The sequence below is a fragment of the Pyxicephalus adspersus genome, chromosome 8 (assembly GCF_032062135.1).
Source record: "Pyxicephalus adspersus chromosome 8, UCB_Pads_2.0, whole genome shotgun sequence".
NCBI classification, from domain to species: domain Eukaryota; kingdom Metazoa; phylum Chordata; class Amphibia; order Anura; family Pyxicephalidae; genus Pyxicephalus; species Pyxicephalus adspersus.
The window spans coordinates 49,431,993-49,458,262 of NC_092865.1; the positions used below are offsets into that span (position 1 = coordinate 49,431,993).

The 26,270-nt window shown below is 40.3% G+C and overlaps 1 protein-coding gene and 1 long non-coding RNA gene across 4 annotated transcripts in view; one reads left to right on the plus strand and one right to left on the minus strand.

Annotated features, from left to right (window-relative positions):
* Positions 1-1,117: 1,117 nt before the first annotated feature.
* On the minus strand, positions 1,118-25,035 carry TXNRD3 (thioredoxin reductase 3). The gene is made up of 16 exons (XM_072420536.1): positions 24,864-25,035; positions 20,308-20,368; positions 19,063-19,172; positions 18,342-18,449; positions 14,563-14,635; positions 13,904-14,023; positions 13,413-13,555; positions 12,719-12,834; positions 8,376-8,601; positions 7,351-7,443; positions 7,170-7,246; positions 6,737-6,893; positions 5,956-6,063; positions 4,869-4,964; positions 3,837-3,971; positions 1,118-3,465 (listed from the first exon to the last, which is right to left on the minus strand). Exons 1-16 carry the CDS (start codon positions 24,966-24,968, stop codon positions 3,403-3,405), a joined length of 1,791 nt encoding a protein of 596 aa, XP_072276637.1. The 5' UTR covers positions 24,969-25,035; the 3' UTR covers positions 1,118-3,402.
* LOC140337032 (uncharacterized) overlaps positions 24,926-26,270 on the plus strand; it is a 70,247-nt gene continuing 68,902 nt past the window's right edge. For 2 of the 3 annotated variants that reach the window (XR_011921983.1, XR_011921985.1), the window contains exon 1: positions 24,926-25,288. This is a non-coding gene — a long non-coding RNA (uncharacterized lncRNA). The remainder of the gene's footprint in view (positions 25,289-26,270) is intronic. The other variant, XR_011921984.1, reaches the window with a different exon arrangement.

Below are 26,270 nucleotides of genomic sequence, written 5' to 3' on the forward strand. Positions count from 1 at the left end.
TGAGGGTGGATAGGCATTTCTCTACACTGCACAAGTAAGCAGCAATGACCAGCCTGTATTACAGGGAGCTCCTGCACAGGAAAAGCCTCACACTGGATTACTGCTCAGATCTGGAAGAAATACATATTGCACACCACTGTTCCAGTAAGAACTGGCAACTCTTGTATTTAGAGAACATTTTCTTATCTCCGAGTTCAAGCAGATGGCTTTGAGTTCATGTGATCACTGTGGTCAAACTCTGTAACCCCAGCAGAGTACATCGAAGGAAAACATGTAAGGCAGTAAACTCATATAGGAGATAACCAAGAACCATAAGGTATGGCCAAAGCCAAGTCGTGTTACCTCTAGAGGGCGCTGTGTAGTTCACCCTATACCCTGTAAGGTGGTCAGGACGATATTGCATTACTTCCATACAGTCAGACTTTATATGGCGGCATCTCCCCCTACGTAGAATGAGACACTAGTCTTTAAGCGTAGTTTATATTCAATCATTGCTTTTATACTAGACATGCCTGAGAACTCAACTATAAAATTGTGAGCAGTCGGGTTAATTATTGCAAAAGGGAACAGTTATGTCCCTACTGCAATAAAACCTACCTGCTCATTTGCAATCTTTTCTTCAATGTACATGGATGAAAAATGCCAGGTATCCCGGCATACCCCAGGCTGCTGGGAATAAATAATTAGAGTTACATCATTCTGGCCTGACCAAAGATCTGAAACCTGAAGTGTACGTAGTGAAGATGTTGGCACCCATGACAGCATGAGGTAAGTTGAGTGCATATTAAATTTAATTAGGTGGGCATTTTAGTTAGACAGCATATGGTCCCTTTTGCAATACAAAACCTGCCTGCTTGCAATGGTTTACTAGTTCAGCTTAAATGCCGAGATGCTATGCACCTTTTAATCTTTCTACAGCACCAGAAACATAAAACATCAGCGGGTTAACCTGAATTTTGTCCTCAGAACAGGTTGAGTAAAGACAAATCTATATCATGCTATCTCCACCTGCTAGGTACAGAATAGTAGAAATTCAATGTTTAAAAATACATTTTACAATTCTTACAAGAAAAAAAAAAGACTTTCCTCACACAAGCCAGCAGTAATGAACAGGCAGAAAAGTTAACAAACGATTTTATTGAACCTCTAACCATCTACAGCCCCGACAGCCCATAGTGAGGGGGTTTGGTGTTACAAAGACATGAACATTCAGTCTGGAACTCTCAGATGCAAAAACCAACCCAAACCAAAATTAATTTCATCTACTTAAATAGTTGCATGAGCTGAGAAAGGCAGTTGTAGGATGCAAATATTAAATAATGAGCATAAAGAAATATAAAAAAAAAACCAACAGAATGTATATAGAGTAATAAGTTACTTTTTACAAGCAATTCAATGAAGGCTTGTAGTACTTTGCAGAAAAGACCAATTAGACAGCCTTAGCAGATCCTGATCTTACACTATCTTACACTACATGCTGGAGCAAAATGTTCAGCAAGAACAGATGCGGACTACCTATTCATCATATGATTGTTCCCTTTAATGTGCAGTGGAATAAAGTCTTCTGTTCGCAGCTGGGAAGGGGACACCACCGTAAATAGTAAATATTTTTACTTGATAAACAACTTTACACTTAATCGGTAAATCTGTGCTTTAAGGATATGTTATCAAACTCTGATGCTCAAGGAAAAATGCAAACTGCATTGCAGTGCTCACCCACAAAAAAAACTTAACCCCTCGCCTTTAATCTCACATGACTCTTGGTAGAACCTCAACTGACAAAAACTGGCTCACCACTGCAGTTTAGGCCACAACTTAATTTCTGCCCCTCATCATTCATATCTGCAGTTTGCAGAGACCAAGGACAGAAGAAACCGAGAAGGGAGGCTGAAAAGGACCCCCTACAAGATGTTGTCCAGAGGGGGAAGATCCTGGACCTAGCACATCATGTGAGCAAGGATTCAGCAACATATCTGAGGAATTTATATATTGATTTTAACCTACTGGAGTATTGATTAGAAGGGGCTGGGTCCCTGGACAAAGATTAGATTTTGGAGTAAAGGTTTTTCAGTACAGGTATGAGAAGTATTAGTGAATTGTATAATTACATAGGACAGTGTCCAAGAAAGGCCATCAATGCTCTCGGCCATGAAAGTTTTTACTCATCAGATCAATTGGATGGGATATTCTGTTAGAGATCTATTGAACAGTTCAAAGGTTTTGGCCTACACCCTGCTACCAAGACCTTACAAACAATATGACACAGACCAGTTAAGTAAGAGCCGTCAAGTTCCCTGCAGATGAACACGCAAAGCCCTCACGTTTATAATAAACTTAAGTAGGAAATACAAGATAGTCAGTACATCTCTACAATACATGCACCAACCCTACCTGTTGGTCTACAGAACATCTGTACATATGGAAATTAGGGAAGGGGATGTATCAAGTAACCCAGCAGGGAAAGCAGGCATGGTTAACATTGCTGGGGCCCTTCTGAAGTGCATTTTTCATGGTAACATACACAAGCTTCTGCTACAGGCAATTTTTTGGAAAAATTTTACAATTTATTGAATTTTTATCACTGCAAACTTTCAATAAGCTATACAGGCTTTAGACTCCCATTACGGATTTCAGGTAGATCTGTGATATTTTATTTGCAATGAAAAAGGACTGGCATGCAAGTGACTTTATTCTTCCGACAACATACAATACCATTTGACAATGTCATTGCAAATGTAAATTCCAATTCGGTCAATTGGTACAAATCACTTTATGAAACACCCTGGATGTGAAAAACATTCAGGGTGCAAATTACGCACAGAGAGCTTGCAATGGGTGCAAGACTGAACACAGAAATAGGCAGCTCTTTAGAAAAAAAGTCACTGGAGGCAGCCATATTGGAATAACCGCCAACAGGGCAACGAAAGGACTAATATAACCCTGAGCACATCACAAACTGATTGCAACTATGTGATGTGTGATCTAGATAGGGTTGTGCATGGAGATACTGGAAGGGCACACAAAAAAGAGAAAAGTAAATACTTAAAACAAGAAGTCCTAAGCTAGAACATTATTATCTGGAAGATATTTGGACATCTGTCAATGCTCTCCTAACTTCGAGGTGATGAGCAAAGACTTCATTATTCAGCATCCCTAGAAAAAGAAAATGCTGCTCCCAAAGAAAATCCAGGCATTTCAGAAACCCTGCTGTCACACCAAACATCCACGAAAATCTTCTGGTTAGTGACTAATGCGCTTCACCAACGACTCCTGGAGGCTCGAATGAGTTTTTCCAAATTTATTTTAGAAGGCCTTGATGATCTTCTGCTGGAGTCCACCAAGCCACATTGGCATCACAATTGGAAGATTGTTCATGGATGGCGTTAACAGCAGGATTTAACCTCAGCAGCCTTTTTGAGTGATGTCACCACCTGAAGCTTTAGTGATTTCCATAGTGGTAAATACCTGGTGCAGGGGAAAAAACAAAAAAAGGTAAGCCTGTTTAATGCACAATGCTTTAGGATGGTTTTAAATATTGTGGTAATATGTATTTATCAAGACACATTAATAACCCCCCCACAAGTCTAGCTAAAACATTTCCTGCTTTTTTTTTTTTACAGTTAGTTACATTTTGGCCATGAAAATGCAACATATTGCCGCCAATAAAAATTGCTGCACATCTTCTATTTTGACATTTCAAAGCATATGTTTTTATCAAGCAGCTTGGCAAGTCTGGGCACCAAATCTACAGATCATGACAAAGAATGACAAACCCTCCTAGCAATTTGGATTTACAATCGCTGTGACAAGTAATGGCATGGCCTAGAACTACCCACCTCTGCACAGGTTGGATGGATGCCGATTGTCTCGTCCAGCTTCTCTTTGGTGAGCCCACATTTCATTGCTGCGGCGTAGCCCTGAGTGATCTCGCCAGCATTCGGACCCAAAACGTGGAACCCTACAACGCGTTCCTAAGAAAATTGAACATTAATCATTAATCTTTTAAAATAGATATTAAACACAACAGCTACCCAAGAAAATAAAAACATGTATACAAATAACTTTATTGTAACAACTTTAACTAGCTGTCAGAGTGATTAAATGGCCAGGAACTACACCATCAGGCTGTGGAAACATGACTGTCCACTGACACCGTGACCATGAGCTCCAAGTACACAATGAATAAAGGGAAATGACAATGATGAATGTCTGGTCACATGTAGGTGATGTGTTCACTATATGAGGTGACCGTGACCAACCATAAACTAGTGACATCTTTGAAAAGAGTTCTCTACGATTTAAAGTGAGACAGTGCTTTGTCCATGTAGTCACATGAGAGGAAGGAGAGTGAGAAGTACAGGGTATTGGGTTTGCTGCCCTGATGTGACCTGAGTAGGGAAGAGAAGGCAAGGCAAAAAGAGCATGGGTTGCTCTGAAAGAGGAATTAAAGCAATCCTGCTGAACAAATCTGCCTTCAAAGACAGCATCCCTGACTGCCTACAACCTAAGCACCTTATACTCAGCCCTCAGTCCACTGTGCTGATTGAGCCAAGCTTTTGGCTGTGGAGTAAGCCTCTAAATATGACAACGTTCAGGTCTGGGTGGCTGCCAGACTTCAACCATTAAAGCCCTTTAACCAACAATAGAACGAGTGGCTGAGGTTACTCCACAACAGGAAATGTTACTAGCAGTTTCATCAGTTAAATGAAACATTGCTTGAAAAAGATGACAAATGCAGTCATCCCATTTATAGCCTGGCAAGCTGTAACATTGCCTGTTTGATTGTTTTTGGGTTTATAGACCCTCTAATTCTATGTTACTTAAAAGAAAGGAATGGAACTTTTAGAAAGGATTTTATTTCTCCTTACATAGTCAGCTTTATTGCAGATGATCTTTGCAAAACACTGATTGTTATCACGTCCCGGGACCGTCCATTCCAGAGGCCAAAACAAAGTGTGGTAGACCTAAAAGAAGATCAACGTAGGATAAAAGGTTACACCGCTGGATGGTCAATATACACAACTTGCCTTCCATACAAATGTGACTTTGAATACAGTAAAAGCAGAGCAATGCAAAACAAACTGGTCAAACAGCTAAAATAATCTTTATAGAAAGCATTTAAAAAAGGTGTTGTCCAAACAAATTACTAAAAAACCATCCGTGCCATTAAATTTGTCTTCATGTTTATTAACTGTATATATTGTATGTTAAACATAAAATATATTTAAAAACTTTCAATACATGCTCATACCTTCCAAAGTAGACAAGTGAAGGTTTTTGGTTGTAAATAAAAGAGACAGAGTTCACCCCAGACCCTTTTAGATGGGTGCACCACCGGGCACTTTTCAGCAGCCATCCGGCTGTTTTTGGGTGGTTACCGATGAATTGGATCACAATACAGGGGCTGCCACACACCTACAATTTCTTCCCATCCCTGCCGGAAGGTAGGTTCAGCAAGTTTGAGGTTTTCACCTCCTTAACAAATATATTCATAGTTATATTTTCTTGTTATGCGACTACTGGAGGCAGCCTGGAGCATCTTTCATAGGGAAAGTACTTAAGCAAATACACTATCCCAGTAAAATTAACATATACTTACGCTAACAAATTTAGTCTAGACTAACCTTAAACCTCCACAGAGCCACACTTAAGAGATTAAGACATTGCTATGCTAACGCAAGTCTTTGTTGATCTTGCAACGCCATTGCTTTACTTCCCCATAGACTTCCATGGGGAAGTTACAGAATATCTCTGGAACTAAAGCACAACTCCATAAAGTCTGTTCTGCTGAAATGCCCAAGTGTAAAAATAACAGTGAAGGATGTTGTGTGGAAACAAACAGAAGAGCTCCATATCAAATCTTAGCAAGCACGCATCTGGGGGAGAATGAGTAAGTTTTTCTTTCTTTATTTCTATATTAAAACCAGTATGACTAGTTAAGAAACCAAAACTTGCCTCCAAATTTTCCTCTCCAAAAACCTGAATGGCTTTCTCTTCCGAATATCCACAGCAGCCATACTCCATTGGAGTAAACACAGTTGTTGGAACATTAATGTAATCACACTAAGGAAAAAAAAAATATATATATTTTTTAAATACACACACAAAAGTTTCTGCACACTTTAAAGAGCGAGCACCAGAACACAAAAAAAAAAAAAAAAAAAAAAAAAAAAAAAAAAAAAAAAAAAAAAAAAAAAAAAAAAAAAAAAAATCGCTACTGGTCATAATTACTAAACTGCTAATATTCAGCAAACAGTGAATTTTTAACTTCAGCAAAAAAGCAGATTATGTTCTTCTGAATACTCCATTCCACCTAGTCAGTTTTCTCATAGCTACTAAAATCTACGGTGGGAAATTTATGGATCCTCTTTTTTATTTTTTTTGGCGGTGGTCACCAGAATTAAAAGAAGGCATTGCATTGCGAAACAGAAGGAAGCTTAAAGTGAATGTGTTTTGAAATAGCTTGACTATGACCTCTCACCAAGTACTCACTAAGAACGCTTACCATTACAAGTTTCAATTCCAAAATGCCAGCCAAGCAACTTTCAAATGTATTTTTATTAAGCATGTATATTGTTGCAGGTAATACTGACCAGAACAGTTGAGTTGCACGGACAATGTGACAGATAATGTGACCCGTTTAACCAAAAGCCTCATGGTATACCCTAGCAAATTCCTTCTATTGGCCCATAACTAAATGGAGCAAGAATGATTACTGCTCAAAATACATTCACACCTTTAAATTGGAGCCACCATATAGTCTTCTGGCCAGAAGGCGTCCTGCTTGGATAGCCACTGGCGTCAACTCCCACTTTCCTTCCAGAATGTCTCCAATGGCATATACATAGGGCACATTGGTCTGTTCGTCGTCATTTACTGGTATCTTGCCATTTCTTGGGAAAATAAATAAAAAAAAAAAAAACACACACACACAAATGTATGATGTTAGTAAACTTATTTTGAAAGTTCTTTACTCATGAAAAAAAGGAAATTTAAGGAAACTTAAAAATGCATATACCTGCCCTAACATGGACATGGATTTATTCAGAGCAATAAAAATTTTTTAAAAATGCTAAAAACATCAGTGTGGGGCTGGTCTTCATTAAAAATTCAAACTTTTTTTGTAAAACCTACCGCCCACATGGAGGCTTCTAATCAATAAAACATACCTTTCATTTATTTTAACACCAATTCTTTCCAAGCCAATGTTTCTGGTGCAGGAATCTCTGCCTACAGCAATCAGAACCTGCAAGAACAAACCCATCAAATATTATTTACAGTGAAGGATAAAAGGGTAATTTACATTAATTTTCTGAATATATACACTTGTAACCTGTGAAGATCACTTACGGTATTATATTCTCCTTCGATGATCTGATCGCTTTCAGTTGACTTAGCAGTGACCTTGAGCCTCCCTGGGGTTCCAGGCTCCAGTTGCTCCACCTGTGGGAATCAGTTACTATATTAGGACTAGTAATGTCAGCTTACACTGGACTTCATTATAAAACTATACAATTTATAGGCAAAACTGTCAATTCATTCCCTGGAGAAGGGCTTAACTAGAGAGCTAACAAGAGACTTTGCGGTTTTGTTTTTTGTTTTTTTACTGAAAAGGGCACTACACAATATTTTCTCATTTTTCTCCATGGGTAGTAAAGCTGAATGTTGGCAGCTTCACAGCAGGTGATGTCAGTGCTCCCAAACAAGTATAAAAACCATATAATCTACTGCATTGAATCTGGGAAAATTTGACCAGTCACAAATCTTTGAGGAATACATACAGGTAATCAAGCACATTTTTCTTCACAGATAGATATTTTAAAGCTAAAAACTGTTATCCTTTCAATGGGACCTCCTCCTTACTCAAGAAGTACTGCATTTGTCTAGGGGAATAAAACATGACCTGGTGTAATCCTGTAATGCACAGGATTACATCAACTCAGATATAATCCTGTGCATTACAGGAATATCAAGCTGTCCATTGTATAGGAAACCGCCAAAGGGCATGCCCACATATTTTTGAGGTAATGATTGAAAAGCTGCTGAAGGAGTCATCGTATAAACAAAAGTTTTTTGTTTCAGTTCTGTATTAATATAGAGAAGGGAGACCCATTGCAAGGGTAAAACATGGCATTTTCTGGAGATTAACTGATGGGCATCAATTGAGCGGCTATTTAATTATAATTAAATAATTGAGGGTATTTTAGAGCGGCTGTCCCTGGAGGACCAACCGTGTCATTGTCATATAGGGGCGAGTATAAGTTTGAGTAAAAGCTACATGAATGTGCAAAAAGGCATTAATCAATATTCACACAAAGTGTATTCTAGCACCCTGTACATAAGGTTAAATCATAAGGGAAAAAAAAAATTCTTACTGAAGTTGGTACAAATTTCTTGAGGAACTTCACTCCATGCGTTTCCATGTAGGCGCCTGCTTTCTCTGCCATCTCTTGGTCAAAGCCACGGAGAAATATAGATCGCACCATGACTGTAACATCCAAACCAATGCCAGCTAAGAAACCAGCACATTCCAACGCCACATAGGAGGCACCAACCACCAGTGTCTTTCCAGGGCAATATGGCAGGGAGAAAAGGTCATCACTGAAATAGAGGGAAAACAAAATTAAGTTTTTACAAAAAGCTATTTTGTAAGTGAAGGTTAAAAATTTACTTTTATTTCATATGCCACCATCACATTTTGATGAACTGTACAGTTGAATTGACTTAATTTGGTATAGATTGCAAAGAAGCCTCTGTGGAGGAGTTTACAGGAGAGCTTCTAATACAAAAGAACGATAGCAGGTGCAAATGTATGATAAATGACATAAATCACAGCAGTGCTCTCCGCAGAAATTTTTTCAGCAGGGTGGTGGGAAGCTGTAGCTGGGTGGTCAAAAAGAGGGTGTGGCAAAACACGGCAAATTTTATTTTATTATGGTTTATGCTATGGGTATCTAGTAACATCTTTATTGTTTCAGTGTTTTATCTTCTCTCTATACTTTGTTCCAACTCTGTAATGCATGTCCTGTTGGTATATCTAATTTTTCCATTCTATGTATTTTGCAACAACTGTCCTATGCCGTGTATTGTGACCCAACTTACTAGTGTTCTTAGTTTTGGGGACAAGACAGCCAGTGACCCACTCTCATAACTGTCCACATTCTATAACCCGCCCGCACCCCGCCAAAAAAAACAAAAAAAAAAAACGGCTGACACCTTTACCCACAGTGTGTAATGATGTAATCAGCAGCGCAGTGTGATAGCTGTGTGTGTAAAAGCTTCTTGTTATATTCTGCAGCCTAACAACTCGCTGTGTTCAAGCCTTCATATCCCCTAAACCGTGGGTTGTATTGACTTGAAATTTGAAGGTACACGTGGAGGCATAGGAAACAAACTGTAGGTGCAAGTGGGGGACACTTGTGGCTAAACCCTTCTAAAATGTAATTAGTATGGCATTATGAGAACATAAATCTCTACCTAGCAAAATGTGCTGCCTGCTCTGTTACACATCTGTCTGCATCTCTACCGCAAACACTAACTTCTCTAGATTTAAGAGGTGCAGGGAAACAAAAAAAAAATAGGTGGAAAAATAAAATAAAAAAAAAATAAAACTGTCCATCAAAATGCACTTCATTGTTACACATGACTGTAACCTTCCAGTACCTCAACCCCAATAAATGTTAGTGGGCAGAGATCATTTTCTAATGATGCCATAGTGATGACGTTTTAGGGGATGTCACAGATGTTCCCCACTTGTACCTATATTTTTGGTCCATTCCAGGGAAATTGAAGTTCAAAATGTTAGTTAAGTGGACAGGAATGTGTAACAGGGCAGGGAGGCCCATTTTGTTGGGTTAAGTTTTTTATGTTCTAATGATGCTGTAGTAATGAGATTGTAAGGGGAGAATGTGCCCGCCACTTGCACCTATTTTTTCAGTTTTGTACCTCCCACCTCAAAGAAATTGGGGTTTAAAGATGAGAAGCAGACAGTAGATTCAAAGGTATAGATTTATGACAGGTAGGCATATATTTAGGGGCCCCACCCCAATGCTCCTTGCTATGTTAGTGCCCCTGGGGTCCCCAATGTGCATTTTCAATTTCAAGTACCCCTAGTTGCACTTACCTGTGAAACAGCAACCCCAATGTCCAATTTTCATAATTGTTTACATTTGTGACCCCATACACTGTGACCATATCTTGAAATTCTTTAAAGCTGAGGGGGCTGAAATTGTAGTAACTAGTATCTATGAGGGTTCCCTGAAAATAACAAGTCATTGTGACATATAGTTTAGGAGATATGGACGTTTGTACACAGTTGTGAGGATGCAGAACGACATGCAGACTTCACATACTGTGAAGTGGATACATTTCACAGGCAGTTTTTTTTTTTTCCAATAGAAATCCCAGCCTGTGCTATCAGATGAGCGTGGGGCTGCCTGTGTCCCCTTCACATGAAGGCTGAACGGTGTGTGCTCACCTCCCATCGGCAGCAGCAATCCTCTGAACGGATGACACAGAGAACAGAGCAGCCTCACTGAGATTGTGCAGAGGATGAGAGCTGCTGAGGAGAGGTGGGCGGGGGAGGCACAGCAGCCGGGCAGGGCAACAGGCTAAAACTTTCTGAAGGGAACTTTGCACAGATTCTCTGGAGGAAGATTGAGGTGCACTTCATTAGTTACTGGCAAGATTTGACAGTGGGTAAGAATGCACAGCTCAATGAGTAAGAAGTGTCACCCTGGGGGGGGCTGGCATTGTAAGCATGTCTATTGTAAACGACATTTGGAAACATTTTTAAATGGTCTTCATCTTAATGTACGGGTAGCAGTGGTTTTCAAAGGAACTGCCTGCATGTATTTGCATACCCTTATAAAACACAAAGATCTTGTTTTAGAACAGTGGTCGACAACCTTTTCAGACTGACAGATCACTAAATTTACTGGCTCTGGACCGTTTATGCTCAAGGAGCCACTCAAAAGGGGAAGAAATTTTCTCTTATTAGTGACATCATGATGCCAGAGTGGGCAGGTTGTGTCCAGAGACACAACTCGCCCACTTCCTTCAGCCTGCAATCTGTATGGGGGACATGGTCTGCGGCTCTGGCCGATGTGCACCCTCAGAGGGGACCTTCTCCTGGCCCCACTCGGGGGCGCACCGGCCAGAGCTGCGGACCACCAAAATTCTCGCCGACCACCGTTTTAGAAAACCAGGGTAGATGGGAAGAGCAACTTTGTAACAATTCAGAATATAGCTTTCCGATTCTGCAACATGAATAAATACACAGTGGTTAATGCCACCATTAACATGTTATAAACTAAACTCCACACGGCTGTATATATGAAAAGATGATCAGATAGGATTATGATATGAAAGGTTGGAACACACAAACAGATCTGCGGAAGTTTTATACTGCTCCATTTTTTGATTGATTTGAAGCACCAAAACACATACAATATTCCTAAAATGATTCTTGGCTGTGCTTTTACCTTGCATCTATATTGCAGGAATGGAAATACTGGAATGTCAAGTGACTTGATAGATTATAGCCATGCAAAGGACAGTGTGTCATCTTATATTTTGTATGCAAATAATAAAACATGCTGTAGGTTATTACACAAGGTAGGCAGTAGTTTTATTCTACAGATTTCAGGCCATTATGTGATTTTAAGCTTTAATACTTTGACCTGGAACATTCTGAACCCCCCTGGCTTTTTTGTTCTAGGTCAGCATCTCACAACACAGTCAAAGGATAACTGCTGAAAGGGTAATGGCAGTTAATACGGTTCTGTCATGCCAGCAAAAGAAAATGACTGTGCAGAAATCCACTTCCGAGTTCCCCTTTCATGCAAGTTCACAAACCGGATGTTGTGACCTACATTAGAAGGAAAGTACACCCTTGTTAAGGCAAAATGAAGAAAAACAACTGTTCCAATTGCTGGAGCTTTGCAGAAATCATAACTGATCTGTGTAATGAACAGCAGAAGTGAGGAAACACTTTGCACCACTGTATATGTAGAAAGCTTTTTAAGATTACAAAAACTTCCTGGCTTTGCTAATCCTTGCATGATTTTACGGTAGACAAACCCAAAACTGAAGATATAAAGCAGTGTGATTTCACACTGCAGATATACAGGGCAAATTAAGAAATGTAACCACTGTGCTGACCACTGTTGCCTTTGCTACAGAAAGTTGTATCTGAGAACCGGCATTGCAAGCGTCAACAGCAGTGCGGCTCAGGTATGAGCTAGCAAAGCTCATACCCTGCTTTTACCAAGATGGCCAGTCAGGTATGAAAAAGAAGAAAAAAAAAAAAGTCAGCTGCTGAACACCACAATTCTATATCAGTGACTAGTCCTTTGCCCTCTGTTTGCCTATTTGAGATACAGCTACCACAGCGCAAGTCCTTTTTATGGATCAAATTATGGATCGTTACATTAGCAGTATGCATATTTAAGTTTCTCATTAGAGTTTACAAAGTTCATACCTAGAATGTAGAAGGTGGGTAAAAATATGCAATATGCAATGGCTTATATTAAACAGTACAGAACAAGGCTTTTAACTAATAAAAAAAAAAGTTTAAACTCTGCCCTGACCATAAAACTGTAAGGCAACAGAAGAAATCAGCAAAAGGGTTCAATGTCCTCAGGCAGGACTGACAGCTTGGAATGTAGTATTGGTATAAAACACAAAACAGAGGATACAATAGAAGCTATATATCCACCTAGTAATGCAGTATTCTTTATCTCCAGGGACACCAAGGTATCTGGGCCTTTCACCAGTAGCCACGACAAACTTTTCTGAAGTGAAGAAAGTCTCTTTTCCCTTCCGGTTTGTTGCCTAAAATGATAAGTTAGACAATGAATGCTGTTAGTTTTAATCATATGCAGAACAAAAAAGGGTACTTCTGTATTGCTGTGTCAGTTTTCCCTAAGTCATCAGTGAGGGGAAATGTGACAAGCAGGTGATTTTTTACCTATAAAAAAATGCACTTTGCTCCAAGTCACAATGAACTGTGATGAAATAAAAATCAAACTTGCTATAAAACATTAATGCAGCATTGCAAATCTCATACAGAACAGCACGGAAGATGCAAAGCTGCAAATCTATCTTCAAATACTTAAATGCTGTATTGAGAGCTTTCTCCTCGGTTTCTGGTTTTGGAAACCTTAGCAGGACATGAGATAAAAGGTAATATACTAACTAGTACAACAATGGGGAGGAACACAGAATGTGCTCCAGTTCTTGCACAATAGACCTTTAGGCAGGGTTTGTTTTTGTTAGTGGGATTTTACCATAATCTTGGCAGAAATGGCCAATTAGATATCAGCAGCATCTGGGAAACATTTGTCAAGGGAGCTCAATAGCTCAGTAACAATGTAAGACATACACTGGTAGCAGCAGAGAACTGAGATTACCTTGATTTTATGTGGTTCAACAAACTCTGCATATGCATTTTCGTAGCGGACTTTCTTGTCCCTCAGGGACACTCTGTAGCCCCAATTTAAAGAGCCAATGTAGTCTTGAATATTCTGTCGCATTGTATCCCAATTGTGCTGTACTGCAGAGGGGGAAAAAAAGAAAAAAAAAGAAAGAAAAAAGTTAAAAGTTTATTTTAAATCTTACCTACACCCTCACCCCTTCCCCAAAACAGGCGTAGGTTGCTTCTATCCCCCCCCCCCCCAACACACACACATTTTTCATTTTTCAGGAGCTTTAATGGCTTGATACATCTATTGGGAAACTCTTTACAATTACTCAAGTCTTGTCCCTGCCCTCCAAGAATGTGGCTGGACAATGGACTATTCTGGTCCATGACTAATGGACTCAAACAATGCAAGATGTCTTGTGAAAGTGTGTGAGATGAATGTATCAAAGATAAAAGCTTCCATATTTCATTTTTTATTACCTTGTTCCTCATACTCCCAGCCAAACTTCCTGGAGTCTTTGAGCGATTGACCCAAGAGAGCTGCTTGGTGCATTAGTTTCTTGGGAATACACCCAACATTTACACATGTACCACCGAGCCCTGTATAAACACAAATCAGTCATGAAAATGAGTTACAATACAAGACAAGCAGGAGAGGAACAGTGTGACTAAGCAGCAACAAAAACAGAGGAAGTCATATTCAAAAAAACAATTTGTCATAGTTTCCAGCAGTTTATGAACTACTCATACAAGGAAATACATGAATAAATAAAACAGGCACAGATGATCCAAGCTATTATATGTACAGATATACTTATGAAAGTCAATCCTAGCTGAATGTTCCTGTTTAGATTGGGAGTGGGGAATTGCTCAGTTTCTCCCCACCACCCAAGCCAAGGGAAAATGTACCCAATGAGGATGAGAGATATTCTGAAGTTATTCTCTTCTGTAGCATACTTTGAAGTCCCTGGACCCCTCTCCTTTCCAATTAACAAATCCCAGCCTTTCTTCCAAGAGCAGATGGAGGTAATAGTGAAGACTGCAAATCTACTTTAACCTTTAGGAATTAAGTAAAGGTATCTAAAATCTTGACTACACAGTTCTTATATCTAATAGTTGTATAATATGAACAAACTTACCCCATGATGTCCCTATAGGTGTGGGAACGACGTAATCCAAGACCATGACCTTCTTTCCCAGTGAAGCGGCCTCCTATTGGAAGGAAAGGAAATATATTCCATCAATACAGGAAAGAAAAAAAAAAAAAAGCATACTCCTGTCACCTCTCTTGCTTACGGTGTTGGAATGACGCCATGTGTAAAGCAACACAGCCCCAAACAGGTTAGAGTGAAGCATCCCTATTCTTACTGTTGAACAGAGGTTTATTGTAAAGCAATATTACATTATTCTGATACATAACCAAATTAAAAGATTTGTATTGGTAAAAAAGAAACTGAATATTCCTATATATGCATGCTCCTAAGATATTCTTAGGAACCATAAACAATGCAGCTGAAATTTTACTCTTTAAGAGTGCCAAGCAACAGGACTGTCCAGCAGGAGTGGAAACCTTTTGGACATCTAAACAAAAGTTCAGCTTCCTGAAGGATTTGCTGGGGTTAACTTGAGCAGCCTTGGGTAATTAAAGCGGACCTAAACTCAAAATTTTTACTTTACATAAATGGGTAGACAACCCTTTTAAAGTAAGAATTGTGTGTGTGTGTATGTATATATATATATATATATATATATATATATATATATATATATATATATATATATATTTTTTTTTTTTTTTTATCACCTTTTAAAAACCCAAAAAAACCCCAAAAACAAAACAATAAACAAAGGTGCAGCATCTCCCTTTTCTGTCTGTCGCTGCAGCAATCAAGACAGAATTGAGCACAAGGCCTTCTGGAATACCTACATCATGCATCCTGGGAGGCTCTTGGCTGCTCCTTCTGCGCATGCCCTAATTTCAGGAGAGCGCAGAAGGAACCCTTTCTTTAATGGAAAAAAAAAAAATGATGCAATGCAATCTTTTTCCCAGAACTATGTCAACTGATCTCACACCTGCACAGTGTGAGATTAGGTGACGTAGGTAGAAGAACCCAAAAAAAAAAAAAAAGGGAAGATGTCCGCGCCTAGCGGGACCCAAAAAAAACCTCCCAATAGATCTGCGGGATTAAGTGCAAGGTGTTTTTTTTATCTTGGGTTTAGTTCCACTTTAATTTCATTTTTCAGATCGTATCTAAAGACATGAAGGGAGGGGATGTTGTGTTTCACATGACTTGGAAAAATATTTACATCAAGTATTTTTTTCAGGCTGCAAATCAGAGGGATTAGGGGGTAGCATTTCAGTTTTCAGTCAGTTCTTGGTTATAGAGTTTATATAGCCAATATAAGGTGGAATTGTACAGCAAATCAAATATTTCTTTTGAACCAGTGGGTTAAAATAAACAACAAAAAAAAAAAACACACAAATTGTTTAAGTAAATAATCCTGTTTCACAATCTTAGCATTATATATTGCAATAGATTAGGGATTAGTAAAGAAAACAATGATGAATAAAGTTATCAACAGCAACTGCATTTCATTAAATTGTATTCAGATAAAAATACTTTGGTTACTACAGAATTCTGGGCTTTCCTGTTCTCTGCTTCCTGGTCTATCATAGCAATCAAACAAATGTCCACACACATACTCTAAATGTCCAAAGGTTGTAGAAGACACAAGAGCATATCCGCTATAAGAGATGTTCGGGCATCCAATTCTAAAACTGTGGGCATTTATATAGACGCCGGTAATAGGGCCAGGCTTATGGCCGACTGCTGCAAAAATCTGCATCCCAAATGCAAACGTTAGTAACAAAGCAGCTGAACAATAGAACTACTGCAGGGAGGCGTACAAAGAGACACACCTGAAGTGTTGGATGCTTAAGATTCCAGTGCTGGTTGTGGTGCTACAAGAGCATGGCAATGGTTTCATATTTTCATACTCAAGTTCCCTTTGTAAAATAAAAATACACACAAAGCACAGATCTTTGCAAAAATCTGCACACAAGAATTTAAAAAAAAAAAGATAAAGCAAGAGCGTATTACAGTCATTGGAACAATCTTTTAATGGTCACACAAGCCTACCTGGGATAGAAAGACAACACTACATTAAATCCAGGGCTGGCATATACTCAACACCGATAACTACAGCTCAGCTCAGCTGTAGCGTCAGCTGACGCATGCAAAGCAATGCAGGAGCAAAAAGCTCACAAACATGGCAACGATGGGAATATTTTACTAAAGCCAAAAGTAAATAGTGGAAAAATGTAGTTTACAGAGCAGCATGATCAAGAGCCTTTCATTGTAGAGAGCAAGGAAATGATCAGCAGACAGGATTTCTTGCAGGAGCAACAGGTACGTTTTTTCTTCTGCAAACGTATAAGTTCAATTAGGTTTTTGCAAATCCTAGTGTCCAATAAAGTAAATAAAGTCTTCAACTGTATTCCAAGACCCAAGTGAATTTGTATCCCAACACATTTAGTTGTGTTCTGGCCCCTGGCTTAGTCTGTGGTCCTTGTGTGGGATGGGGAGGGTTACAAGTCCGAGACTACCAGAAATGGACAATTCTGGAAGGGCCAGATAAACCAGATTCTCTGGGCACTATATCCTAATACAGAGTGAAGATCAGCAGTGTGGGTGGCAGGACAACACCGCCTAATTTACAATCATTTAAAAAAATAAAAAATATTTCCTCATCTTAATTTTGTAACAGTATCACAGTAAAGTTTGGGTGTGACCGTATGCAAAAATCTTTCATGTAAGAAGTCTTCATCACATTTCTGAGTTCCTTTACTATGGAGGGAGCTCTGGGTTTACAGAATTATTTAGTCACAAGATTTGCCCTGTGCGCTTGGAGGCGAGCCGACAGGCTAATATTTGGTTCCTTGCACATCTTCTCCAATAATATCCATTGGATGTCTTATCCTGAGCAAAGTGAATCCACTAAGTATTATCTATTCTACACAGCCCTTTTCACCTGAGACTTATAATATATAATTTCTCACCCATTGTTTCCTAGGTATTTGATACCTTTTGTCTCCTATTTATCCAAATCGCCCCAGCTCCTCTATTGATCATTCCTAAGATATTCATTTATGTTCCCAATGATGTTACTGCGTGTTCCCCTGATGAAGCCCTTTTGGTGGAGAAATGCATCGGGATTGAGTTACAGCTTACCAATCTCTCAAAGATCTATCTATTGAGATCTTTTGGCTATGTATAAACTTTTAAATTGATTTTATGAATAGATGTTTGTTCACCATTTGTATGTGACATACTTTTTATTGTTGATAACTCAAATAAAATGTACTTTTAAATAAGTTGAATACATTGGTGCCATACAAAAGAGCCTTCTTTCTCTCTTTTTAATTTACTTCTAGTCACAAGATAATCTGCCGAGATTGTACAGCCTTGAGTACTTGTCAACAAGTGGATGGTATGCAACCTCAGCTGCTCTCTCTCAGATATGACAAACTGCTGATTATCAGGGGTGAAAGTAAAGTCTTATTACATAGCATAGAAAGTTTCCTTTACATGTGTATACTAGTGACACCACGGACAGCCAGAAAGGCCATGCTCACTGGAAACAAGTGCACAGCAACATATTACCACATGTGGCAAACAGTCCATTCAATGTTTCCTATTCAGAAAAGAATAGAAGTTTGGCAGGTATTGCAACAAGTTATCAAGTCACCACAAGTGAATTGAACAAAAGAGGAATATTATCTGAATAGATATACTGCTTGTGGCTTCCACAAAGCTATTTTGTTATGTAGCAGATTGTATTAAAAATGCACAAACGCAACACAACAAAGGACAAGAATGGAGGGGATGAAAGACTGCACAAAGTCATCAGACAGTACCTTAGAACAAGCTAGGCCACCGGAACCTCCTCCAATAACTATCATGTCAAAATCATAGGTGACTGCATTGTTATCCAATAGCTGCTGCAGTGTCCCATCCTGGTGAGCCTGAAAATCATAATTGGAACAAGTATCATGTTAGTAATCACAAATCCAAAAGAGTTATAGCAGCAGTGCTCTCCCTAGCCTCTTTTAGCTGGGCTCACCACCCAGCACTTTTTAGTAACCACTGGGCTGTTTACTGAGTTGGGTCACAATACAGGGGCCACCACTTGCCTACAGCTTCTCCCCACGGAGTTTAAAAAAAAAAAAAAATCTCCAGCAGGTAAATGTTTGAAAGCTTTAATCTAGTAAAAGTTAATTTAGCAACTGGTGGAGCCTAATAGAAGGAGTCATCGCCCAGCTACCCCTATCCCTCATACCTCAGTGTTCTCCTCAGCTGCACGCACCACCTGCAACTTTTCAGTAATCACCCAGCTGTTTTTAAATGGTTACTGAAAAATTGGCTTCCTACAGCTCCTTCTGTGCTTATGGGGAGAATACTGTACCCTGTAACTTAGTTATAACATTTTCCTGTTCATCTCAGCTCTCTTCTCTGCCAAACTAACAGAACCTTGGGATGGTACGATGCTTAAAAAATTTCCCAGCAATATATAAATCACACCAAAAACACAAAATAAGTCCATATGATTTATTGATCGTCCCCTTCATTAACAATTACCTGAAGCGTTTTATCACATCCTCCAACATGCTTTTTATTTACAAAGACATTGGGAACGGTTCTTTGCCCAGTTATTTCATAAAGGACTTCCTGAATACTGCTGCCATCATCTACAATGGAAACAATGATTGTTATTTTCATCAGTAAAAACGTAAACATTAAGTATAGAAACAAATAGAAACTCCTCAGTGAGCAACATAGAACAAATATGCAGCCAACAGGAAATAAACACCCATTTAGCAGTTTTCTACCAAGTCGATGAAGCTGGGCTAGAGTTAGACTGGCAGCCTACTAGCATTTTCTAAACGAGAATAGCAACTGCAGAATCACCAAGCTAGGGGAAAACCCAGTTCTGTGCGACTTAGCCCCACACAATGAAATGCACCTTTCATGCCCTCATTGCTCATTTAGGTCACCAAGAAAAAAAGCCAGTGTAATGGCCTATGGGTCAGGGCCTAGACAGGGCTATGGACTTCCCGTGACAAATAGCCTAATTCACATGGATAGAGTCACATGCTCCTCCATATTCCATGGTTTTTTACAACTATGAATTAGCACTGTGCTCAAACCAGACACTTTTTTGAGCTGGGTGGGTAGAAGCCCCTGAGTTGTGACCCAACTCATCAGTAACCACCCAAAACAGCCGGGTGGGTGGTTCCTGAAAATTGCCAGGTGGTGCGCCCAGCTAAAAGTGGCTGGGGAGAACACTGTAGCAAACCAAAGCCATTTTCCTTGTAATAAGGAACAAATAATATGTAAATTGACCCCTTCCCCTGTATTAAATCGACAGGGCTTTCAGTCATAAAATTGCCCGTGGTGAATGAGAAATCAGGATATTACCCTCAGGTGGTTACTTACTATAGGCATTTACCCGCACAGGGCCAGGAACTGAAGACCAGTCAACACTATTCATTTTCCTTGGTATACTAGCTACCAAGGGATGGACCTACACTCCAGTGCCCCATTTGTATTATTAGATGCATTATGAATGAATAAATTCTGTCCATAACTTCTACAGCCACCATTAAAAACCTGCAATACTTGTTACACAAATGTTAATAGGTGGAAAAATGTCAGCATTACGTAAACTTCTTTGCATCAGCTCATGTAACAACACCAGAGAATGCCGAGTGATTCAGCATTTCCTGGACATGGTTGAAGGACGTTTACTCTTCATGTCAAACATTAATGGCTATAACCAACTAGACATTGCAGAGAAGCAATTATCTCTATTAATTATCTTACCACACTCATCCAGCTCAAGCGCAAAGTATTCTTTGCCCAGTGAGGAGAAGAATTCTTTTACCTGGAGAAAAAAAAATATTCATTAAGTGCACAGAAAAATATTTCATTTTATATTCTATCCATGAGGGCTTTATTCCTGTGTTCATAGCTCTACTCAGTTATAAGGGGCATTTCTATTCATTTACATAACTGATAAGTGTAGCAAGAAAATTTATATTGGACCTACAACAGTAGGAAAAGCGTCCCATGGACTGCAGGGCACAGATATGATGGTAAAAGTTTCACACTGAAAGCTCTGGAAAAACTTGGACATGGAGTGGCGATATGAAAAGAATTTACTAGCACCTTTGAGCATGTGCAGTTCCCCCAACCAATCAACATACACATGTGCTTTATTCTACTCCTTTACCTGTGCCTTTATGTCAGCCCACAAGGCTTCCCCCCTTCTTGTCTGTGTGCAGCTGTCTGGACAGTTTCTGCCCCTCTATCTATGCCAGTTGCCATCCCTTATCTGTGTTGCTGCCTGGACTGCCAACCATGCTATTGATTGCTGCTAAATGCCCTGTCTTATGTTATTTCCAACGCATGCCAGTTCCCAGCACCGTCCATCACTTAACCCATCAACTGACCACCAGTAAGGCTACGTACACACAATGATTCAGGTCCAATTATCTCCTCAGGGCTAGTATTGGATAAGAATCTGATGCGTGTACAGCGCTCTTCCAACGCCGTTCTTGGATCTGCCAGGACTGCAATATAAGTGAAGGGGAGAGAGCGCAGCAAGGTGCCACTCGATCATCCTCCCCCTCCTCTCTATAGAGCAGAATGGTCCTGTATTTACAGAAAGACCCTTTCCAACAAGAAAAATCTAACGTGTGTATGTAGCCAAAGTTGCATTTCCAAGCACTTTGTTAGAGATTCCAGACTAAAAAAATGCCCACAGGTAATCTACAAAGCCTGGCGGTCAGCACACCAATACATTGTGAACAGGTGCTGGACAAAAGTCCTATTCATTCCTACACAACCTGCAAAAATTGAATGAATCATTGCCTACAAAAATCTCATATCTATCTTTTAAAGTTTTATTACGGTAAAAGTACTCTAAATCTTGATCCAAGTGTGTATAAAGGCCAACTATTCACCCCACCTAACACATTTTTTAAGCAGGTATCTTTGCCTGGACCAAGTCACACAACACAGCTTGAAGCAAAGTTTATTTATTATGAGTGACAAAAAAATATTTACTTTAAAGCAATGCAAATAAAAATGTATGCAGCTATGTATTCAAGAAAAATAACCTTTGATTGCTAGCAGAAGGATTTAGGTTAGGTCTGTGTATTTGTTTCACGAGTTTAAAGTAAACCGTCATGCACTTTTCTTGCTATGATTTGTTGAACTGCCTGCAAATTCTTTTTCTGGACCTTTGTAACTTCAACGCAAGATAACAGGGAAAGGTGGAAATACCGTTGTGCAGAAATATCCAGCCACAGCGGTATTGTTGGGTTTGATTCCGGTTTGACAACACATACAAGTCAGCCAGAAAATTGACCAAAAGGAGCTAAAAATGATATCAACATGCTTTACAATGCCATCCAATAGGGTGGGGAAATATCTATTGGATACAGTGGAGAGAGATGGAAATACATTTGTTGCACAGGGGAGTTCAAAGTTTTCAAACTGTTCGACCAGTTTAAGGTTCCACTTGATAGAGGCCAATTTTATTAAAGTAATGTCAGGAAGGAAAACCAGAAGAAATCTGAGAAATTATGGCCAATGTACCAGTCTGCATTCAAAAGATTCACTACCACATTGTGCTTTAATGGTAATAAGGGGACCTGTCAGGGCTGCTATGACGAGCTTCTTTCTGAAAATTTTCAGTTTCCTGGTTGTCAATCTGACATTATTTTCAATGACCTAAAACAAGCATTCAGATTGGCCCTCCAACTGCCCCTGCATGAAAACCCTTTTGGGTTGTGATGTGTTTTTTTCATTAATAAATGCTCAACATCAAGAACTTAAAACTGGGTGTCTTGCAGTGGTTAGCAAATGTCAATCTCAGCTCAGCCAAAACAAGAACACATACAATCAGCTGTAATGCTCAGTGATTTTAATGCCCCTCAATGGCCAACTTTTGGTCAAAAAGTATACCAATACCCCCTAAAATTATTTGTACCCCCTTAAGGCAACACAAGTGTTCTTCTTTACATATGATGCAAGAGAGACAGGTAATATTAAACAGGATTTATATAGCACCAACATATTACGCAGTGCTGTACAAATAGGGGTTGCGAATGATAGACAGATACAGACAGTGACAGAGAAGGAGGAGAGGACCCTGTCCCGAAGAGCTTACAATCTAGGAGGTGGGGGGAGTAACACACAATAGGAGGGGAGATATGGAGTGGTGGGGGAGTAGTGAGAGTTTAAGAGACAGAAGAAGACTGGTGGGCGAGGTGGGACATGGCTTGTGAGTGACCAGAAAGTAGGAGCAAGCCGAATAGGACGAGGAAGACCATTCCAGAGAGTTGGGGCAGCTTTAGAAAAGTCTTGGAGCCCTGCGTGTGATGAGGTTATGAGTGAGGAAGCCATTAGTAGGTCATTGGAGGAGCGAAGAGAGCGGCTAGGGGAGAATTTTTTTCTACCAAGTCAGAAATGTAAGTGGGACAATAACTGTGTAGGGATTTGAAGGCAAAGCACAGGAGCTTGAATTTGATTCTAAGGTGAAAAGGAAGCCACTGTAGAGAACTACAAAGCGACGGAGCCGACGAGGAGCGGAGGGAAGGATGGATGAGTCTGGCTGCAGCATTCATAATAGATTGTAGAGGAGAGAGTCGGGTTAGTGGAATACCAGAGGGGAGGAGGTTACAGTAGTCCAGACGAGAGATGATTAGAGCAAGGAGTTTGGTGCTCTCTGAGGATAGGTAGGGGTGGATTTTGAAGATGTTGTGTAGGTGAAAGTGACAGGACCTGGAAATGTTCTGAATATGAGGAAGTGAAGGTTTTGAACGGTTGAATGTTTTGCTGCACTTATTGTTCAGGGGTATTTAGCTGCTCCTGTCACCTTCATAAATGTGAATTGGTATTGTATGATAGAGGTTAAGTGTTTGCAAGGGGTTTCAATACGAAAAAAAAAAACAAAAAACACTTTGCTAGGCTGTTGTGACTGTTTGTAAATGCTGAAAAAAACAAGAGGTTACTGCCTGTTATTGCTCCCAGGTTACCTGCTGTTTCCCCATAGTAAACCTCAGCTAGTCTGGACTAAATGTAAGCACATGTGCATAATGCTGTATCCCAAAAACACTGCAAAAAGGCAGGTCAGGTGAGGGAGTGAAGCGTATTTTTGACTTCCCTGTGGCAATCTCTCCATAGATTTGTAACTGGCTGTGTGTGCGTCACTATGAGATACTCATCCCACACATGTCAGATATGTAAATAGGACACCAATTACACAGAAACCCCCTGGGGCACCCTGCGCTTCCTGGATCCTAGCGATAAAGTTTATTGTGAAATTCTCAGAATACAGTAGACTGCAGAGATGAAACTGATACGGACTCATTTGGATGATAAGATTCTATTTTTTTTTACAGTGCTGCCCCAGGGAGAATTTAAAGGAGAACTCCACTATAGACAAGAAAACTCTGCTGAATGTTTTCTGAGAAAACCAGGGGCTGCCATCGGTGACTTCCACTGAGAAATGCCAATAGCCTGGTTGTCATCCTTTACATTGCAGAGGACAGAAATGGGATCATTCTGCAGCTTGACAGCACCAGCTCTTCCTGCTTATACCATGCACCTGTCCTCAGGTTATCCAGGACTTCACCTGTGTTGGGATCTGTAGTCTCCCTGCCTGCCTAGAGGGAGGGAGTCATGGGGGGATAGGCAGACCTGGAGCAGAGCAGTGCATGCTGGGATACATAGTAATATCAGCGTATGCTGGGATAGGTGAAGTCCCACTGTATTATCTAATATTTATATTTCATAAGTACCTTAGATTGTAACATACTAGAATGTATAGATCCCATGTCAGGGGAGGATAAGACCTATAAATCTTCAGAGAAGAGCATGCTGGGGTATGTAGTCCCTAATAGAGCAAAACATTCTAGGCTCTCCATTTCCTTATCAGAACATGCTAGGAATAGTAGATCCATACAGCTCTGCCTATAGGAATCTGTGGTCACTTAATGAAGTAGCCTATGGCGAGTCCTGTACACCCTAATAAGACCAGAGCACGCTGGGAAATGTAGTCCCCTAAAAGAACAGCTAATGCTGAGCCTTGAATTCTCCCGTCAGAGCAAAGCATGCTGGGATCTGTAGTCCCTTAATGCAGTTGCATATGCTGTGCCCTTAGTCCCTCAAACCAGAGCATGCTGGGAGGTGTAGTCCCTCACAGTATTGCATGCTGTAACTTGTAGTCCTTTCATACAGCATACTAGGACCTGTAGTCCTTCAGAAAACAGAATTCAGAGATTTGGTGGCTCTCGTCACCTCAGCACTGGCCAGAACTGACCGTGAGGCCTCGAAATACACAGACATGACAGGCCCCGCCTCCCTCTCACCTTAACGCAGTATGGGCAGTAGCTCTTACTGAACACCATCACCGGGTTCTTTTCCACCATCTCCAACACCCGGCTTCGGAGCGCATCGTTGCCAGTGGGTGGCATGGCGGCAGCTGAATGAACGAGCCTCGGCGGACACCGTACTGTCTGGCGCGCTCCTTTTCCCGCCCTACTAGTGACTGGAGCCGACCACGCCCCCTCTTCCTTGACCGCGACATCACCGCCCTCCTCAACCACGTGCTCACCTCCAGAATGCCTGATAAGCATGATCAGGCAGAATGAGAGTCACGTGATGGTAAAGGAGTGGACACGTGATGCGGTGACAGATCGGGGTGTCTATAGCAACGGTGGTCATCTATCAAATATGCCATGGCAACTATCCATCACCTGTGTCCCGAGTAATGGCCATACATAACATTTCAGGGGTTAGTTCTGATTTTAATAAACTAATATTTTATTTTGTTGAAATGCATTGAAGTTATTGAAAAAGGTGGAATGAGATGGTTTTTAATGGTGCCCCAGGTGTCAGTGTGCTATTGTCCTGGGGCCTCAATTGTCAAGTGTTCTGGGGGCCCAAGTATGAGTGTTTTTAATTGTACACCTATGTGTCAACATATCCTAATTCTGGGACCCCAGGTGACTGTGTGCCCTAATTCTGGGATCTGCACGAGCCCTACGCTTTTTTATGGTACCCCTAAGTGTGAGCATGTCTTTATTCTGGGGCCCCCCAATCCTATTGTGTCATTAGTTTGTAACCCCATGTGTCAATATACCATTGAGTCTCTATTCTAGGGCCCCAAGTATCAGTGTTTTTGTTTGGTACCTCTATGTGTCGACATATCTTTATTCTGGGACCCCAGGTGTCAGTGCACTTTTAATTTGGAGCCTCCGTTGTAAATGTATCTTTATTCTGAGGTTCTTAAGGGTAAGTGCACCTTGACGCTGAGACCCCCAGATAAAACCGTGTCATTGGGTTGTTACTCCATGTATCAATGTTTCTATATTCAGGGACCCCCAATTCTCAGTGCATCTTTATTCTGGGATCCACAAGTGTGAGCGCGTCTTTTGCTATCTCTAATTATCAGTGCACCTTTACACTGGGACCCCCAGATAAAACCGTGTCAGTGAGTTGTAACCCCATGTGTCAATATATCGATACTCAGGGACCCCAAGTGACAATGGGCTCTTATTGTGAGATCCCCTGTCATGCACTTTTATTCTGGAACCCCTAAGTGTAAGTGCTTCTTTACTGTGGAACCCCCTAATCTCATTGTGTCATTAGTTTGTAACCCCATGCACCAATATACCATTATTCTGGGACCCCCAAGTGTCATTGAGTCTCTATTCTCTGCCCCCTAATTATCACAGAGTCTTTATTCTAGGACCCCCAATTATCACTGTGCCACT